We start from the raw sequence: 17544 nt of genomic DNA, 5'->3' as shown, positions 1-17544 counted from the left end.
AACTACTTTAAAAAAATTACATTTATATTTAATTGAACTCTCTAACAATTTAAATATAAACAGTTAGCACTATTTATTCAACTTAAAAATCAATATTTAAACAATCCAAAACTTACTAAATTACAAGTTTGAAAATTAAGTTTGAAAATTAAATTAGTAACCTGTACATTACATTATCTTCTTTTCGTTTTGCTTTTACCTGTCCTTCAGTATATTACCTAGCTATACCTTCCTATGGACTTAGTATCACACCTTATTGAAATGCAATGGGTGATAGGTAGTTCTATCTTAATGGAAATTTGGAGTCCTCTCCACGGGACCATAGGGTGGTTAGTGGGTAGTAGTGGACTTCAAAGTCTCAGTACGATAGGTGTCAGGCAGGAAAAGGTCTGTCCGCCGCCAAGCGGTTGTGTTTTTGGCTATATTGTTGTTATTCAGGGAGCGCAGCAGGCATTCTTTATGAGGGGTAGAAAGGCAGGTTTAGAGTGAGATGGTAAGAATGGAGGTGGAGCAAGCAGAGACAGCAAGGCGTTTGGAGTTGGACGAGGTGCAGTATTCCCGGGTGATCCACACGCTAGGTAGAGAGGGGGTTGAAGCCCTGCGGAGGAGCAGGATTTTGATAATTGGATGTGGAGGTGTTGGGGCGGAGATAGCCAAGAATGTTATCCTCTGTGGGGTCGCATCCGTCGGATTGGTGGACGAGGGGGCTGTCCGCGCGGTAGACTTGGGGGCCACCTTCCTTCTTTCACAGGGAGACGTGGGCCAAAACAGAGCCCTTTCTACTGCTAATGCATTGAAGGATCTCAACCCAGACGCATCGGTTGAGGTGTTTTCTTGTTGCGATATTGAAGTTCATTTGAAAAAGTTCAGTGTGGTTGTTGCTACCGATGGAACAGTCCCCTTTTTGGTGAAGTTGAACCACCTTTGTAGGTCCTCTGCCATTGCATTTGTGTCCGCCCGTGCCAGAGGGGTTTTTGCCTCCGTTTTCTGTGACTTTGGTGACAACTTCCATGTTCGTGATGACTCTGGCACTCCCCCATTCAATGTTGTCATTGAGAGCATAACTCAAGACTTTCCTGCAACTGTCACTGTTGTAGAAGAACAGAGGCACGGCCTCCAGGACGGGGATGAGGTTGTTTTTCATGGGGTTAGAGGTATGGAAGAACTCAACCGTTCCTTGCCTGTGGCTGTGAATGTCACTGGATCTCACTCATTTACCATACTCGTCGATACTCGGCAATTTGGGCGGTACACTTCAGGAGGCTATTTTTATAAGGTGAAAGCTAGTAGAACTGTTCAGTTCCTTCCGCTTGAGAAAGCTCTTGTAGTTCCACAATTTTGTGCTCATGACCCTGCAAAGCAACAACACGTTCTTGATTTGCATGTTGCATTTCAAGCTGTTGAAACGTTTGAGAGAATCAAGTGTATCGACTCTCATTTTGTCAATCCAGTAGCTATAAAAGACGAGGACATCGATGAGGTTCTATTGCTAGCACGACAAGCCGCAGCGCATATCTCTGTGCCTATGAGCAATGACTGCACACCAATTACCTTAGCTTTTGGAGATGAAAGGTGGCATTCAACTAGTTCAAATTATAAAACTGACACTGAAGTGGATGACGAAGCTTATGGTGATATAGTTAATGGACAAACCAAAGATAAGACGACTCTTACTGGGGAACAGATTGCGGAAGCAAATAAGAATACATGTCCGGCGAAGACACATTCAGAAATTAATGAACACATAGTTGAACTGGTAGCTTTGGAGGCACATGTGGAAATAGGTCCCATTGTTTCTATTGCGGGAGGCATTGCTGCACAAGAGGTCATAAAGGTCGGTACAAGTGCTTTGAACTTCCTAAGATCCATGCAAGAATGATTCCACTTCAGTAAGAACTGTTGCTAGTTGATATAGCTACTCTTTTTCTATAGCAGGTCTTAAGTGTATTTTGTTGTTCATATGACAATGTTAGACAAGATTATCGTGTTACACGCGACAAACCACACCCAAAAAAACAAAAACAAAGGTGGCGATGATCTTGTATTGGTAGCAAGTTCCATTTTGTTCTAGCAATTTACTTAGGTTGTTGAAGTCATTTAGGCTGATATCATATGGAGCACTGACTTTATTGATCAGGTCTTTTCGTAGTGTTTTACGTTGCTTTAAGACACGTGCACTTAGGTTTGGTTCCTTTTCTTCAACTTCCATCCAATTTAGGTTTCTATGCCTAGGTCTTGTAAGCTAGGTTTTCTAAGATGCCTGTTTCCATTTTCTATTTTTTTTTGTGAGAATTATATTTGACAGGTTATCAAAATGATCAAAATGTGGAGATGCCGAAGTCTTCTAAGATTATGAAAATGTGACAAAAACTTGCATAACTACTCGAGCCAAAAATTTACCTAGCCACTTTACTGTTGTAAGAGGTGCCATTTTGCTAAAGCACAATTGTTACAATTTATCCAAGACAGAAAAGGCACTGTCCATTTCAAGGCTCATGGTAATTATCAGTAATGTCTCTTGGTTGATTCTCAGTCAAAAAAATCAAAACTATAGAACAACCATAGTTTTAGGCAATTTTGAAATTGTTATAACACTAGGATATTAAAACATAAGATCACGAAACCAAATAATGGAATTATTTTTCTTTTTCGAAGTAACATTTATTTTGAAGTTAAAGATACCTAGGGTCCACATGCCCTTAATCCAAATATTTTGGCGAGCTATGATGTAGTGCCCCATCAAGGATTTCTTGAAACAAAGGGTTAAATATGTACCAAACAATTTTATTTTTTGAAAGTTAAGATGTGAATCATATATACAAGTGCATCAAATAACCATATTACAAGGTTAAGGTTGAACTTGTAAAGAGTGACTCATGATTGTCACATGATTGTGCACAAGCAAAAGATTCAAATGCACTTCCAAAGGTTCCCAAGCAACCCAAAACTAAACATGAACGAAAAATAGGCATGTTCAAGCCATTGTGTGAGAGTTTAGACTTGTCCATGAACCTCATAGATCATGATTGAACCTTTGTCAATGGTCGTGTTGGAAGTATCAGGGCTCTGAGGAGGGGGGTGAATCAGAACACAATTAAATTATCTCACAATTTGATTTCAATAACTTTAATTCACAATTTACAGTAGTGGAGAAATCAAACTGTACTAAAATGTAAACATACAAAATAATATCAACTCACTGAAAGAAGAGACACCAATTTTGTGCTGAGTGGAAAACCCTCAAAAATCCTCACGGTTTCGTCATAGGGAGAAAAACCACTCCATGAACCTGTATTCTTTATTGAATTCCAACTCTTTTACAATCAGCAGCTTCTACTGCTCAGGGTATTTTAACCTTTTTATCAGTGCTGTAATTACAACCTTATACACACATATTACACATGCATACAAGTTTATAATAAGACTTTCAGTCTTTACAACCTGTTTTGAAATATATGTCTTCTTTTCTTTTTCAACTTCCACATTAATTTACAAACGATCTCTGTATTTATAGAGAAGAATTTCGAAATTGTTCAGTTACATGGAATCAACTGAACCAGTTAGGGTTGTTGAGAAACCCTCTTAAAAGTTGTTTGAAAAACCAACTTATAATTAGTTACAACTCGAATTTGTCTTCCCTTTATAAAACTGTCAGTCATGTCCTCCCTTTTTTAACCAAAACTGTACATATAGAATTCTGGATTTAATAAAAAATGTAGCCTTCAAGAGTATTATCAGTAACTTTCAAATCCTGTTCTGGAATATCAGAGCAATTTGACTTAATAATTCTTCACTTTTAGAAACAGTTTTGAAGAAGTCCTTAAAACATTTAAAAAAAATGCCCTAACATTATTGCCATTTGAATCATAGCTGAACCAGACAGCGGTAAGAAAATATCATAGCTGAACCAGACAGTGGTAAGCAAATATCATAGCTTCATTTTGATTCAACAAACTGTCATCTTCAAGAATTTCTTTTTCACAAAGAATAAAATGAGACTTTCCTTATTTTGAAACCCTTAAAAAAAAAAAAAAAAAAAAAAAAACTTGACAGTGATGATTTTGCCATCTTTCAGGACTGAACAAATTCCATTATGACCCAGTCCCATTTTCAAAAATTCTTTGAAAATCTCTGAAATGACTTGAGACCGACTGTGATTTAATTTCTCAAAACTTTCTCAAAGACAAAAATAAATGAATCAGAGATATCTACCTTTGTATCCCTTTTAAGAAATGAGTATACTTTAACATACCTGAAGATGCTTGATTTATTACCTTCATCATTTCGAAAAATTTCTTGCTTGAAAATACCTGTTTTTGCATATTCAAACACAAGCAGATTTTCTGCGAACCTTTTCACATAGTCGGTAAAAATTATTGCCTACTCTAACAGATTTCCATACACACCAAATGATCATAATAGATTATGCCTCTTCAAACAGATTTCCATACACATAAAATGATCAGGGATAAATTATCATCGAACTTGCAGAAGAATGAAAACAAAGTTCTTATTGTTTAAGAACACAACCCACAACCTTAAGTGTTTTAAAATTCAGTTTGAAATCCGCCACACAATATAGACATTTGGCGACACCTCTTAAACCATGCAGTCCTTCTTTAAATGACCGTGTACTGCCGGTGACAGTGTTAATTGTGCAAGAGCCACGTTACCATCTTTTCTGCCATGTTACGATAGTACTGCTGAAAACATTGCTATTTAAAAACTGCCTTTTTTAATATGTGACATTTACACAAAACACAATGTATATGCCAATGACAATTGCCTTTATATTTGCCACATTTTAATCACGCATTTTGCCATTTTTCGAAAAAGGGCATCATGGTCAACAGGTCGCCCATCAAGGAGATTGCTACATCTTTGTGGCAGGTCAATGCAAGAAATTGATAAGCGTACAATGGGGGAAACATAACTTGACATAATAGAATTCAGACTGTTATGACTAAGAAGGTGTCTCAGAGATAAAGGGTTTCCAAAATGGACTTACATTTCCAACTTACCCTTGGGAAGTACCTCCTATTTTGAATGCAGTAGATCAAATGCAAATATTCACGGAGTTAAATGTGATGCAAAAAATTTCAAATACGATGCAACATGGGTTGAGCATGGTTCGTAGAAACAACTTGATCAGAGAAAATGACGTTTTAGTTGCTTCCTTACCCGTAATCTCTCTGTATTCAGTGGCATTTCAGATTGTTTACTATTGTGCTAGTTACTTCCTAGTGTGGGTGTTAATTTCAGAGTACTTGTATAATACAGTTCAACTAGTTGTGGGGCATTTCTTGCTCACGAATTAATATTCTTCATGTCTATTTGGGATAATTTGAGTCATTATGGTCACTTCATAACATCAGTTTGTGTACTTGCACTGAGTTGGGTGTATTGGAATGCTCATTTTTCTTGCACTTGCATTTGGAGGCAAACTATTGATGACAGGTTTATTGTAGTTGACTACAAGAATGGTACTTTTATTATGATTGATAGGAATTCTTATGAGGTAGTCTCTTCCAAGTTACCATGGCAAAGTGCGTATCATGCCTTTGATCTCAGTGCTCTTAGAGTTTTCAGGCCTATGACAGTTATCATGCATTACATCAACAACTTAGGTTGGGCTGACATGTTTTATTTTATGCCTGCAGCAGGTGGAATGCTGGAGAGTTATCAAGTGATGATAGCTTTTTGGGTACTCCTATCTCTTCCTATTTGACGGTCACGACAACATGATAGTCTGGGATTCTGGTACTGACTTGTTTGGTACATTACTTCAATGTGGGTTTAATGAACAGCCTCACAGTTCTAGGAATGTTATTTTTATCAGAGTAGAGCAGCAATTTGGTAGAGTAACACTCTTGAGGTTGAATTGGGATCCAGGTATTTGGTTTCAGCATGCAGCTGTAGTTTGCTTGACGGCAAGCAATTTGTGGGAAGGGGGGATTGTAATGTCCTTTTTTCTAGCTCATTCATCATGATGCTCCATAGCCCTATTTGCCTTGGTCCCATGGGCTAACTAGGACTCTCCAGGGTTTCCAAGGATTAGAGTGAGATTTGGCTTGGGCAATTCCAATGCAATTTAGTTATTGTGTTGCCATCATTCCATTCCATGGGAATGCGTGGAGGGGATTGAGGGCATCAATCGGATAGGGAGCACATTGGATCTGTGATTTGCGACAATGCAAAGAGACATTGGTAGGCGACAAGGCAGTGAAAGAAATAATCCCCAATGGCGTAGACCTCACGCAGCTTACAAACAACCAAACCAGATCATCCACTGGAGGTTGACGTTGGCTCTGAGCTCCACTTCTCCCCACATCACAGATTATGACAGAAGATAATCTTACTAATTGTAAGTGGTAAATTGTTTAGCGACTTCGAAGGATCTCTGATTTTCGCATTTCGATGAAATGTTTAATTTTATGCTAGTTAACTTTTCATAGATTGCATTTGTTTCGCTTTCGGGGGTTTGCTTTTGGCACTTGAAAAGATTTTGATCTTTCTTCTCACATGGGATCCTGCATAAAATCTCTACACTATATGTGTGCTTCTAACCCAAAAGTCATTCAAAATGCAAAAACCAACAAAAAATCCTATTAAGATATCGGTGATACCGACATGGTTCCTATGGAAGGAATAGGTGATGGGGTTACAGAAGAGCATGTAGGGGTTTAGCCAGATCATAAGGCTTTTGCACAAATCTCACCAAATGATCAATTTGTGGTAACAGAATCACTGGGAGAGTTAGATGGGGTCATAGTGCACAACATAGGGTTTCACGCTAACATCGTGGCAATGACTCAGACGGATTGGTTACTCGGAGTAATAGAACAACGAACAGGTTTTGAGGGGGCTGCTGAACACAACACCCTCTTTGGTACCAATACCTTGGTATTGGCTCATGGGGATAGGTTACTACAAAATAGCTTCATGGGGTGGAATAAAGGGACTTTTCTCATTCTCCCGAGGATGTTCCCCCCAACTGGGTGTACGAGTCCTTGCAATTTTGGAGAAGCAAATGGCAATATGCCAACTGGCATATTGCGCTTTCCACAAGTCAATGGGCCACTTGTAGAAGGGAACTATGTATATGTGAAGGCTGGCAGCTATACTCTCGAAACGGTTACCACACGCCCCAGTCAGTGGAATCACGGAGGCTGTGGAATAGAGGTTGAGAGAACAATTTGAAACAGCTAAGTGGCTTATTGCTCTCAAGGGCAAAGAGAAGGCGGATGATTCTCACACAATGGACACATTGGGTGATGGGATGTCAAATAATTACAGCCCCATGACGATACCAATGATGTGGTGCTCGAACATCTATGTGAATGATTTGGTATCCATGAAGGAGAGGGTGTGGGCACTGGAAGAGGAGTCAAATGGAAGATATCAAAATGAAAAGGTTCTCTGAAGATAACTGGAGACTAATAATGGAGGTCAAGTCACTTAGAGAGCAGATTCAGAAATTATAGTTCAACATCGAAAAAGGGGAGTATGAGGTAATATTGTCAAGGAAAGAATTAGGAGAAACAAAGGTAGTAGCAGGTGACATGAGAGGAGGGGCCAGGGACGGAGACAAAGACCCTCAAATTAAAAATATACAAGATGTCATGGCCAATATGGAACTAAAAGAGAACCAACTAAGAGAGCAAATTGAAGAAGTTAGGTCATGGGCTCACATAGTAAAAGGGCCCACAAGCACCCCTAACGAAGTCATAGAAAAACAAGTATGGAGACAAATCAGAGAGGAAAAAGAAAAAAGCGAGAAGGCAGAAAACATCATCGTCAAAGGGCTAAGAGACTATGGAGAATAGGAAAACACAACAAATTTAGTTAAAAACTTCCTTAAAGACCAATTAGATTGGCATGGGGTGGTTCTGCAAACACAAAGAATTCGAAAATGGATAAAAGGAGGCAAAGATAGGCATGTTAGAGTGACAATGAAGAATACAGAAGACAAAAATAGAATCCTAAGCAATAGGAGGCTTCTTCGAGGTGCACACATATATCTTGATGATGACCTTACCTTAACTCAGCAAGATGAAAGAAGGAAGGAATGGGAAAAAGTGAAAACAAGAGAAAATGGAAAATGAGCGTGGTTGCATAATGGTAAAGCCCAAATCCATGACAAAATTACAAACAATAAATAGGGACTTGGGCCCACCCAGGAACACTTAACTATAGTCAACTAGAATTGCAGAGGTTATCCTTGGAGAAGAGGACTTGTGTTAGGGCTGATAGCTAGAGCTAATGACATTATTATGCTTACCAAGACACATGAACATGATGGGTGTAGGGTCCTATATTTTGAGGGATAAAGAAGGTCTCACTGTGGAACAAGAGGACAAAAAATGGCAAGGGGCACGAAGGCATCATCATTTTGGTTAGAGAAACTTGGAACATATTAATAAACTTGGAGAAAGGAGATGTAAACAAACAGTGCATATGGATAAAAGTAACAAAGAATCATATTTCTACAATGGTGGCTGCCTGCTACTTCGCCCCTAAAGGCTCGAAAAAGACATTGCAACTTTTAGCTCCCTAGGGGAGATAATGATAATAGGTGACTTTAATGCTAGAACAACGAACAATCAAACTCTCAGCCTTAAGGGGAGTTACAAGGAAAGTAGAGACCCAGTTTGGTTAGAAGGAGGGGCACAACAGTGGGTAAGATCATCACAGGACAACATGGGAAAGGTCAATCACTATAGGGCTGAATTACTAATAATGTTATGGAAAATGGCCTAAATCGGGTGACATTACATGCAAAAGACACAATGGGCAAAGTGTTGTCGACTATGTCATATGCTCTCAAGACTATGTCTCAAAGATAGTTAATTTCGAGATAGAGGAATCCCCCATTGAACTAAAGTCCAACCATAACCCTATTTCAGTGAGGTTGGCCACTCACATTAAAGAACAACATAATGCCCCAAAACCCTTACAAAAGAGAAAGATGCCTCCAACTGGCAGGGTTTTAATGACATAAGAAAATCATAATATTTTTCGAGATTCTCTTATCCGGCTGTCTAATGATCAGGGAAACTATTTCAAGACTTCAAAACAACATTCCATGGACAAAGATAATCTTATCTTTACTATCAATAAAGCCTTGGAGGATTGTAAAAGATCAAGGACCAAGAGAGAAGACAAGAACACTTTTTCGTTAACCCATGGTTTGATGATGAGTGCAAAATGGCAAAAAAAGTTGGAGAGGGAACATGAACAAAGAAAGCAGAAAGGAGTATAAACAACTAGTTAAACGGAAGAAAGAGGAATATGTGAGCTTGAGAAGGATTGAGCTGATCAATCTCGGGAAAAACAACCCCAATTTATTTTGGAAAGAACTTCAGCAAAGAAAGACACGGATAGAGAATAACATCATAGGGGCCAAATGGCTGGAGTACACCAAGTCCCTCTACGAGTGTGACTTGGGAGATCATAGAACCCTAACAACCGAGACCACAGTTGATCTATTTTGCAAGGAGGATATTATGCAAGGCATAAAGAAGTTAGGTGTTGGTAAAGCCCTAGACATAGATGAACTGCATGCTGAATATTTAAAATGGGGCGCTGAAACCTTGACGCCGCACATCACTAGGATTTTCAATAGTGTCAATAAGGAAGGCTTTCCTATAAATTGGACAACTAGTGTAGAGATTCCGCTACACAAAGGCAGAGAGATAAACAACTCATCAAATTATCGAACTATCATGATCAATCCCCTCTTCGAAAAGTTACTTAGCAGCATGGTAGAATGGAAAATCAGTAAATGGGGTGAAATAGAAGGTAAAAGAACAAAGGGGCAAGCGGGTTTTAGACCTAAACACTCTACTATAGATCACAGGGTTCAGATATTTGGTAGAGAAAATTTGGAACACTCAAGGGTTTGAGGCTTTTTGCTGCTTTGTGGACTTAAAAAAAGCATTTGACATAGTGCCACATAACAGACTTTTAGACAAAATGGAAGAGTTGGAAGTTCCTAAGGAACTTAGGACTGCTGTTCATAGATTATATGAACAGGTCAAAGCTAAAATTAAAATTGTAGAAGGGCTATCCGAATGTTTTGGCAGCAACACTGGGGTTAAACTGGGGTGTCCACTATCTCCAACCTTATTTGGGCTTTACATTGACAAGTTGGAAGAATGGCTGAACAAGGCAATGGTGAGGGGGTGCAGTTGGCTAACTTTGTGATAAGACTGCTCCTATACGCAGATGATCTCATCATACTTGCTAAGACAACTAAGGGTTTGAAAGAACACTTGAAAGTGCTGGAAATTTTTTACAATGAGGTGTGAATGCAAGTGAACACAAGCAAAACCAAAGTTATGATCTTCTCGTTGAAAAGGAATAGGGGTGTCCCAAACGAGTTTTTGTTTGAGGGTAATCCTCTTGATATTGTGAATGAGTATAAATACCTGGGTATAGATTTTCAAAACAAACTCAATTGGGATAAATGCAGAACAAAGAGGATTCAAGGGGGCTGGAAGGCATTATATTCTCTACAAAATAGATGCAGGAATCCAACTATTGCACAAATCCAGAGGTAATTATGTCATGTGTTTAAGACTCATTCTGTTGAGATGTATATCATGATGTAATAATTTCATTGCTAAGTTCTCGATGTTGAAGCTAGATCTTAGGAAGTTAGTTTTCTATAGTTTCTTTAAATAAGTTGTTGAATAAGCCTATGAAGTGAGTTCAACAGAGTTTGTAATTGCAATAGCATCTTTCTTTCAGATATAAACTATCATTTCCAATTTGTACTATTCTATGAGTTGACATCTATACAAGCTATTATTGTTGTGCGTTAATATTTGAAGTCAATAGCTATATTAGTTCACTTATCCAAGGGGGCCCACTTGGTGAGTGAACCTAGTTGGTAGAATTATTTTCTCTTGTAATAGGATTAAGTAAGATCTCTATTGTTCCTACAGCCATTGGTAATAGAACCAATAGTTGTTCTTGCAACAAAGACAAACAATGTAGAGTTCCTTGTTTTTCATTTTTGTCATTTAGCTAAGGTTTCTTACATTCGCATATAGATTAAGTATTCTTGTTCTTAATTCCATAGGATAGAAAATGATAGTTAAAGAGGTTCAAAGCATATACTTTGCGGACGTCATTTCAAGTTTACATCCCTGGTCGATTAAGTAAATGGGTCTGATGGATAGTTTTGGATGCTACGTTGGATGTACAATTCATACACACAAAGCTTAGTTTCCAATTCAATCATTTTACTGAGCACCAAGATCTTTCCAACAAGCTATAACTCATGGTTTTCCGAGTCCTATTATAATTTTTTAATGCTTGAGGATTAAAATGCTATTAATAAAGTGACCATTAACTCAAAGTACATGTCAATATGTCACTTTTAAATTCTAGAAGGGCTTTTTTTTCCTCTTTTTTTTCCTCTTAAGTGGAATAAGGGTATTGTTAAAAAAGAGGAATAAAAGATGTAGAGATAGGTAGGGGAAATCAAACTTACAGGGCTATTCTTTAAAACATCAAAGAGGAGCTTATTTGATTATGTTTGGATTATGTTTTGATTATTGTTCTTTCTTGTAGAATTTGTAACGTTCACCTTTTAGTCAATTTGAGAATGGAAAACCTCAAGCTTTGAGGTGATGGATGGAAACCCATTGTTTGTTGGAGATATCAAACAAGTATTACACTTTGCTTAAATTTTCTTATTTCAAGCTATCCCATTTGACTATTATTTTCGTGTTTATGATTGGATAATGTTATTGTTCTGTTGGTGATTTAAATACAATATCATCTTAAAAGCTATATTTTCAGCTAGACGATTTATATTATTGCTAGATAATTGGGAATCTATTGCATGGAATTATTTGTTTAAATTTCTTAAATATCTTTTGAGGAGTTTGAGGAAAAATATCAATTGGGAATATTAGATTTTTCTTGCCTTTCTTCTACCAGTTTTTGTTGGATGTTCCTGCTCATCTTCTCCCCTCACGTTATGAGTTGAATGTAACATGTCAGACAGGATATTTATAGACAATACATTACCACTACTTGGAGTAATCCCCCGGGGGGTGTGCGACCTAGGATGGCTTTTTATGTTGAGCATTTTCTTGAGATTCAGGATGGTATTATTGTTCGCCCTGCTTATCTCTATCAGCACTGGAATCATGCCTTAGGGTTTTCTTTAGGCTCATTTATAGTTGGTTCTCATTGCCTTAGGACTCGAACTGACCACCATATGGATCGGGCTGATCGGATTTGTCAGTTGTGTACTTTGGTGTTGAGACTGAGATCCACTTCATATTTCAATGTCCTCTTTACTATGAGATTAGAGGGAGATTTTATTGCCTTTTCAAAGACTATTCTTCTCTTTCGATGTTCTTCAGCTATATTGATCAGCGGTATCTTGCACTTTATCTTCAAGAGGCCACCCATCTTCGAGAGATTACCCTGCAGTCTTTTATAATTCAGGGACGTACTTCAGATCAGCTCATTGTCTCCTCTATGGGGTTTGAAAAGGTCTTCCACTACTTCTCATTCCAGATTGGTTAGACACTACACAAGTCTCTCCAGGTAGCGATAGTCCTATAGGAGTTCTTCACGACACTCTAAGACTATGGATCGTTCATGGGTTTACCCCCTCTATTACTGATTTCTTTGTGGCAAGGAAGGACCCTTAGTCCTTACCCCGTCTTCTTTCATGTTTTATCTCTTGCTTTTATTTCTTCTCTGTCATGGTTTGGTGCTTCTGCTTTGGCCGGCTCTTCTGTTTGTATGCTCAGTCCCATAACCTGCGTTGGTTTTTCATGGACATTAATAATATTATCTTATCTACTATCTACCTTGAGCAACTTGTGATGTCCTCTTTTTAAAATAGGATTTAATAATAAATAAAATAATAAAATAACAATAAGAATAAATAATAAATAAATAGATAAGAATAAAAATAACTAATAAATAAATAGATAATAATAAAATATAATATAATATAAACTAACTAAATTTTATGAAAGGTCAAGAGATATGTAATGGAGGGTTGTGACCCCCTTTAAATAAGATATAAAAAGGGAGGTGAGTTCATGAAAGGTATAAGGAGGAAGGAGGAAGAGGAAAGCATAGTATTTGAAAAGAAGCATATAAATGGAAGAAGAAAGGAATGTGAAGAAAATAAGGAAGTGACTCTTTTAAAAGGCAACAATGATGAAGGGTTGTAATCCTTTTAAAGGGTTGTAATTATTAAGGGTTATGACTTTGCTGGATGACAAATTTGTTAGTCACTGTGACCACAACTTACAAAACTGTGGATAGTGGTTCTAATCGCAACATGTGAGACACAATCTCTCCCACTTCTCAGGGAAACCCCCCTCTTATTGCTACTAGAATCGACAACGAACTTAACTACTTATTTATGCTAAGCTAGATCAGGATGGCACACTCATCCTATTTTCTTATTTCAAAATAGTTGTTACTATTACAATACAATCTTATAGTGTATTTCACTTACAAATCATTTGTTGGAGCAGTAATTCCAATAAACAAAATATTAGACATAAGAATAACCTTCAACATACCAACATTTTATACAATCAAGAAACTCATGAAAGCTCAAAGTCTTTCTCCTTATAAGATTTTGAGAACAAGAGTGTAACACATGTAACTCAAAGTTTCTAGCATGTATTTCACCTTGCATACACAAACTTTGAAAATAAAAGCAATGCAAATAATTTACCTCTTTATTTGTGTGTTCTACAATAGCTTCAGTTTGATAAGCAACTTAAAGTTTGGAAGACCAAGGAACCAAATTATAACTCCGAATGCAATCTGCAGCTCAAAATATGCAAGATCAAGTTTGAATCCCTCTTGAGCAAAGCATAAAAATCACAATCAACTCAAGAAAATGTCATCACATCACAATTTAGATTGGCACAAAGTCTGAAAGCAACTTGCTTCTTTTATTGATTTCATCTACATCCAAGCACAAAGGCTAAATTGACAGAGTTTTCTTGCATTGACAAAAGATGAAAATTACAATGAGCACCCTCATTTATTAATATGTGAGGGGCTCAGATTGAAAGGTGGGAGAAACCCAATAAAATTTGACCTATTCCCTTACTAACTTTGACTTACTCAAACTGCAAGTCCTGATGCACTTGCAATTCGATTACATGTTATAGCTTTTTAAGTGATACTATCACATGCAATTGCAACTTGTTATTCAATTACAAACTAAAAAAGCATGTGGAAATTTACCAGTGTCTGACAAAACATGACCTCTACAACATCATCTTGTATCAGTCTTCATGCTGCTACAAGATGCTCTGTGTTTGAAATGTTTTGTGAAAGCATCAAGGACTAGAATACAAATCTGCATTCTTGATTGTTCTATCTCAATGGCATCAACAAATAATCTACTTGAAATAAATCTTGAAATCTTTCTGTGATGTCATCATTCCATTACTCATTCACCTTCCTATATGTTCTGTCATGATGTTTTTGCCTTGTATCCTTCTGCAGTCTTGGAATCTATAATCAGGATTTAGAAATCGGATTACATGTTGGGAAGAAACCACATGCCTTGTGAAAAGAACTGAAATATCAAAATTTTGGGAAGTCTATTAGTTGCAACACTAATTTGTTACATCAAAGGGAGAACCTTTTTGTATTCTTTTTTTGTGTTCGATTTGAAAGAGCGTTTTTCCATCAACATCTTGAAACCATGGGTTCTTGATCTTCAGGATTCCTTCTTTGATCATAAGTGGACTGTGAACTTTGGCTTTAACTTTCGGGAAGACCATTGTGTTATTAGAACAACATATTCAACCTTTTGGTGCCAAGACTTTGTGCACAAATCCAAAAATGTTCCATGAAGATTTACAAAGAGAAGAAGCTAGAAAAATCAAATCAAAATAGAATATAAAAACCCTAGGCGTATGAAATGGAAAACATTAAGTTATTTTTGAAGAAATCTTCAAACCATGGTTCTATAGGCGTTTTTGAAGACCAGCTGAAAACAAAATCAAACACCAAAACCATTATTGCGTTTTCGGATCAGGAGAAACTCTTGTGACAAATGGCCAAGAATGCAAAAACGAAATGCATGAAAACAACAACTTCAAGACTTGTTCAACTCGCAAAAACATGGTTCTTACTAGCTATGGCAAGTTTAAATGCAATGAAGAAGAGAAATGACGTCCACAAGAGGAAAACATTTTTTTATGAATGAGAACAAGCTGCAAAATAAATGTTTTGCCCTTGAACAGGCATTGATCATCCACTGCAAGTTTAAAATCTCTATTTGCCTTATAAGAGCCACGTTCTTGGCCTAGACAGGCTTTGGAAGCTATATTTGAAGTGAGGACAATATTCTTCCTCAAAAACCAGTTAGTTTTTGCCATATACAGGCTTTTTGACAGATGTTGCAAGCACAAAATGCTTGGGAATGAATAATGACAGGCTTTAATGATAGAAACACAAGTTTGAAAGGCATCAATTCTCATTTATATTTCATCGATGGGCTTTAGAAGCTCATTAGCATTTTTAAAATGCAGCTTCCATATATGTAGTGCTCATTAAGGATAACGGGCTTTAGAATCCCATATGCAGGTCATAAAAATTGAAAAAAATGGGTTTTGAAGCCTGTAGTACATGCTAAAAAATGACATGATTACTTTTTAATCAATAATGCACTTGCTTGGACGGGCTTTTGCATAGGTTTTGCAACAAGGCCTAAAAAGCCCACCAACACATTAAAATCTTAGTTGTCGGATTTGTCCTAGACAGGCCGGATCTAGATTTGTGCTTGGATCTAGGTAGGATCCTTGATTCTGCCTCCCGCAGATCCTGATGGATCCACAGGCAGAATCAAGGATCCTAAAGGATCCAACCCACAGTCTGTGTAATGTCCCCTCTTTAGTTCGACATGACATTGATCATGGATTTTGCCTATTCCAGACTCTCGTAGGCAAATGGTGTGGAGAGAGAGTCAATTCTGCGGATCAGATGGTCATATCTTGCTCTTGAAGAAGTGTTAAGAGGTTATATTTTATTATTATGTGTTATTGGGGCCTACATGTTATAATTTTAAGTTGAGTTGCACTTTTTATTTTATAAAATTACTTTATTATAAAAAGTGCATTATAATGAGATTTTATAAAGGATGTTTCTAGAAGTTCTAGCAACTTCTTAGAAAAGTGAATAAATAGAGGGCTGGGCCTCCCATTTTGGACATGCTTGGTTTTGAGATTTCTTCTACTTTTGGGTTTGCAAATTATTTGATCTTTGGGAACGAATCACTCCCTTGGATTGGCGACTTTGAGGGTGTGAAATATCACCTGAATTGTTGCATTTGAGGAGTTGGTAATTCAGCCATCTCATTTGGACTTCATTGAGATTCAGTTATAAGGGTTTACTTGGGTTGGAATAAGGGTTTCAGTTGTGCCCTAGCATTTGTAGATTGATTAACAAGGTTTGAAGACACAGTTGTGCATTATTTTCAGACTGCCAGTCCAGGGTTTGGACCCACGTTTTTGCTCATAACTCCTAATTGGCTTGACGGATGAATTTCATATTTTAGGGGGTTATTCAGCAACCCTAGGCGCCCAGATTTATTGCTTTTGGAGTGACAAAAAACGCTGCAATATTTTTATCTAGCAGCCGTACCAGGCCGTACCTGTACGACCCTTCAGTTGGGCAGCAGCAGCAATTTTGTGAGTCGGTTTGGGGCAGATTGTGAGGTCTTCGTGTGGCATTAATTCAGCATTCATATCCGGCAAAATTGGAGCTATTCGAGTGCACAAACTGAAGTTTTGATTGCCAAAATATTGCATGTTCTGGATTAGAACAGTTAGCACTGTCATTGCATAAATAGTTATTTCCAGTCATTAATAACTGTTGTAAAAGTTTCGTCATTTGTATTCCAAATCTGAACTGGGTTATTATTCATGTCATAACATTGCATTGTCAAGAGCTTGATGTGTTAGAAGTGCATAGTTGTGACAGTCTCTCATTGTAATCAGTTCTATTTGCTGTCATAAAATCAGAATTGCATTGGACTTCATATTTGAGTTTCATATTGTCATCTATCTCTTAGATTGGTAGTGTTATAATCTGGAATTGTTGTTCATACATTATTGGCATCATATATTGAGGTTTTGTTGTACAACAATTAGTAATATTGCAGCCTTATTCGGTTACATGCCAACTGTTTGACAAAATTCCTAAGTCCAGTTTGAGGGTTTCAGTGGCCTTTATAGTAAGGGTCATTACAGTCTGAGGATCCTCAAGGATCATAATTTCATTTTGTAATTCAGTAATTCAATGTGAATGTGTTGATTTTCACCATGGTTGCCGATTCTAATGGATCCATAGGCAGCATCAAGGATCCTGCCCGGATCCAACCCACAGCCCGAGGATCCTCAAGGATCATAATTTCATTTTATAATTCAGTAATTCAATGTGAATGTGTTGATTTTCACTACAGATCCTGATGGATCCATAGGCAAAATTAATGATCCTGCTTGGATCCTCAAGGATCATAATTTCATTTTG

At 37.4% G+C, this 17544-nt stretch overlaps 1 protein-coding gene across 2 annotated transcripts in view; it reads left to right on the top strand.

Annotated features, from left to right (window-relative positions):
- The first annotated feature begins 242 nt into the window (after positions 1–242).
- LOC149556938 (uncharacterized) overlaps positions 243–17544 on the top strand; it is a 264534-nt gene continuing 247232 nt past the window's right edge. For both annotated transcript variants that reach the window (XM_089831574.1, XM_089831573.1), the window contains exon 1: positions 243–1834. In XM_089831574.1, coding sequence (XP_089687700.1) covers positions 491–1834 — 1344 coding nt within the window. In that variant the 5' untranslated portion in view covers positions 243–490. The remainder of the gene's footprint in view (positions 1835–17544) is intronic.

This window comes from Cupressus sempervirens, chromosome 5 (assembly GCF_028749045.1).
Source record: "Cupressus sempervirens isolate cs-2001-9-10 chromosome 5, ASM2874904v1, whole genome shotgun sequence".
Taxonomy (NCBI): Eukaryota; Viridiplantae; Streptophyta; class Pinopsida; order Cupressales; family Cupressaceae; genus Cupressus; species Cupressus sempervirens.
The sequence above is the reverse complement of the archived record's forward strand: the minus strand, read 5'-3'. Positions and strand labels throughout refer to the sequence as shown.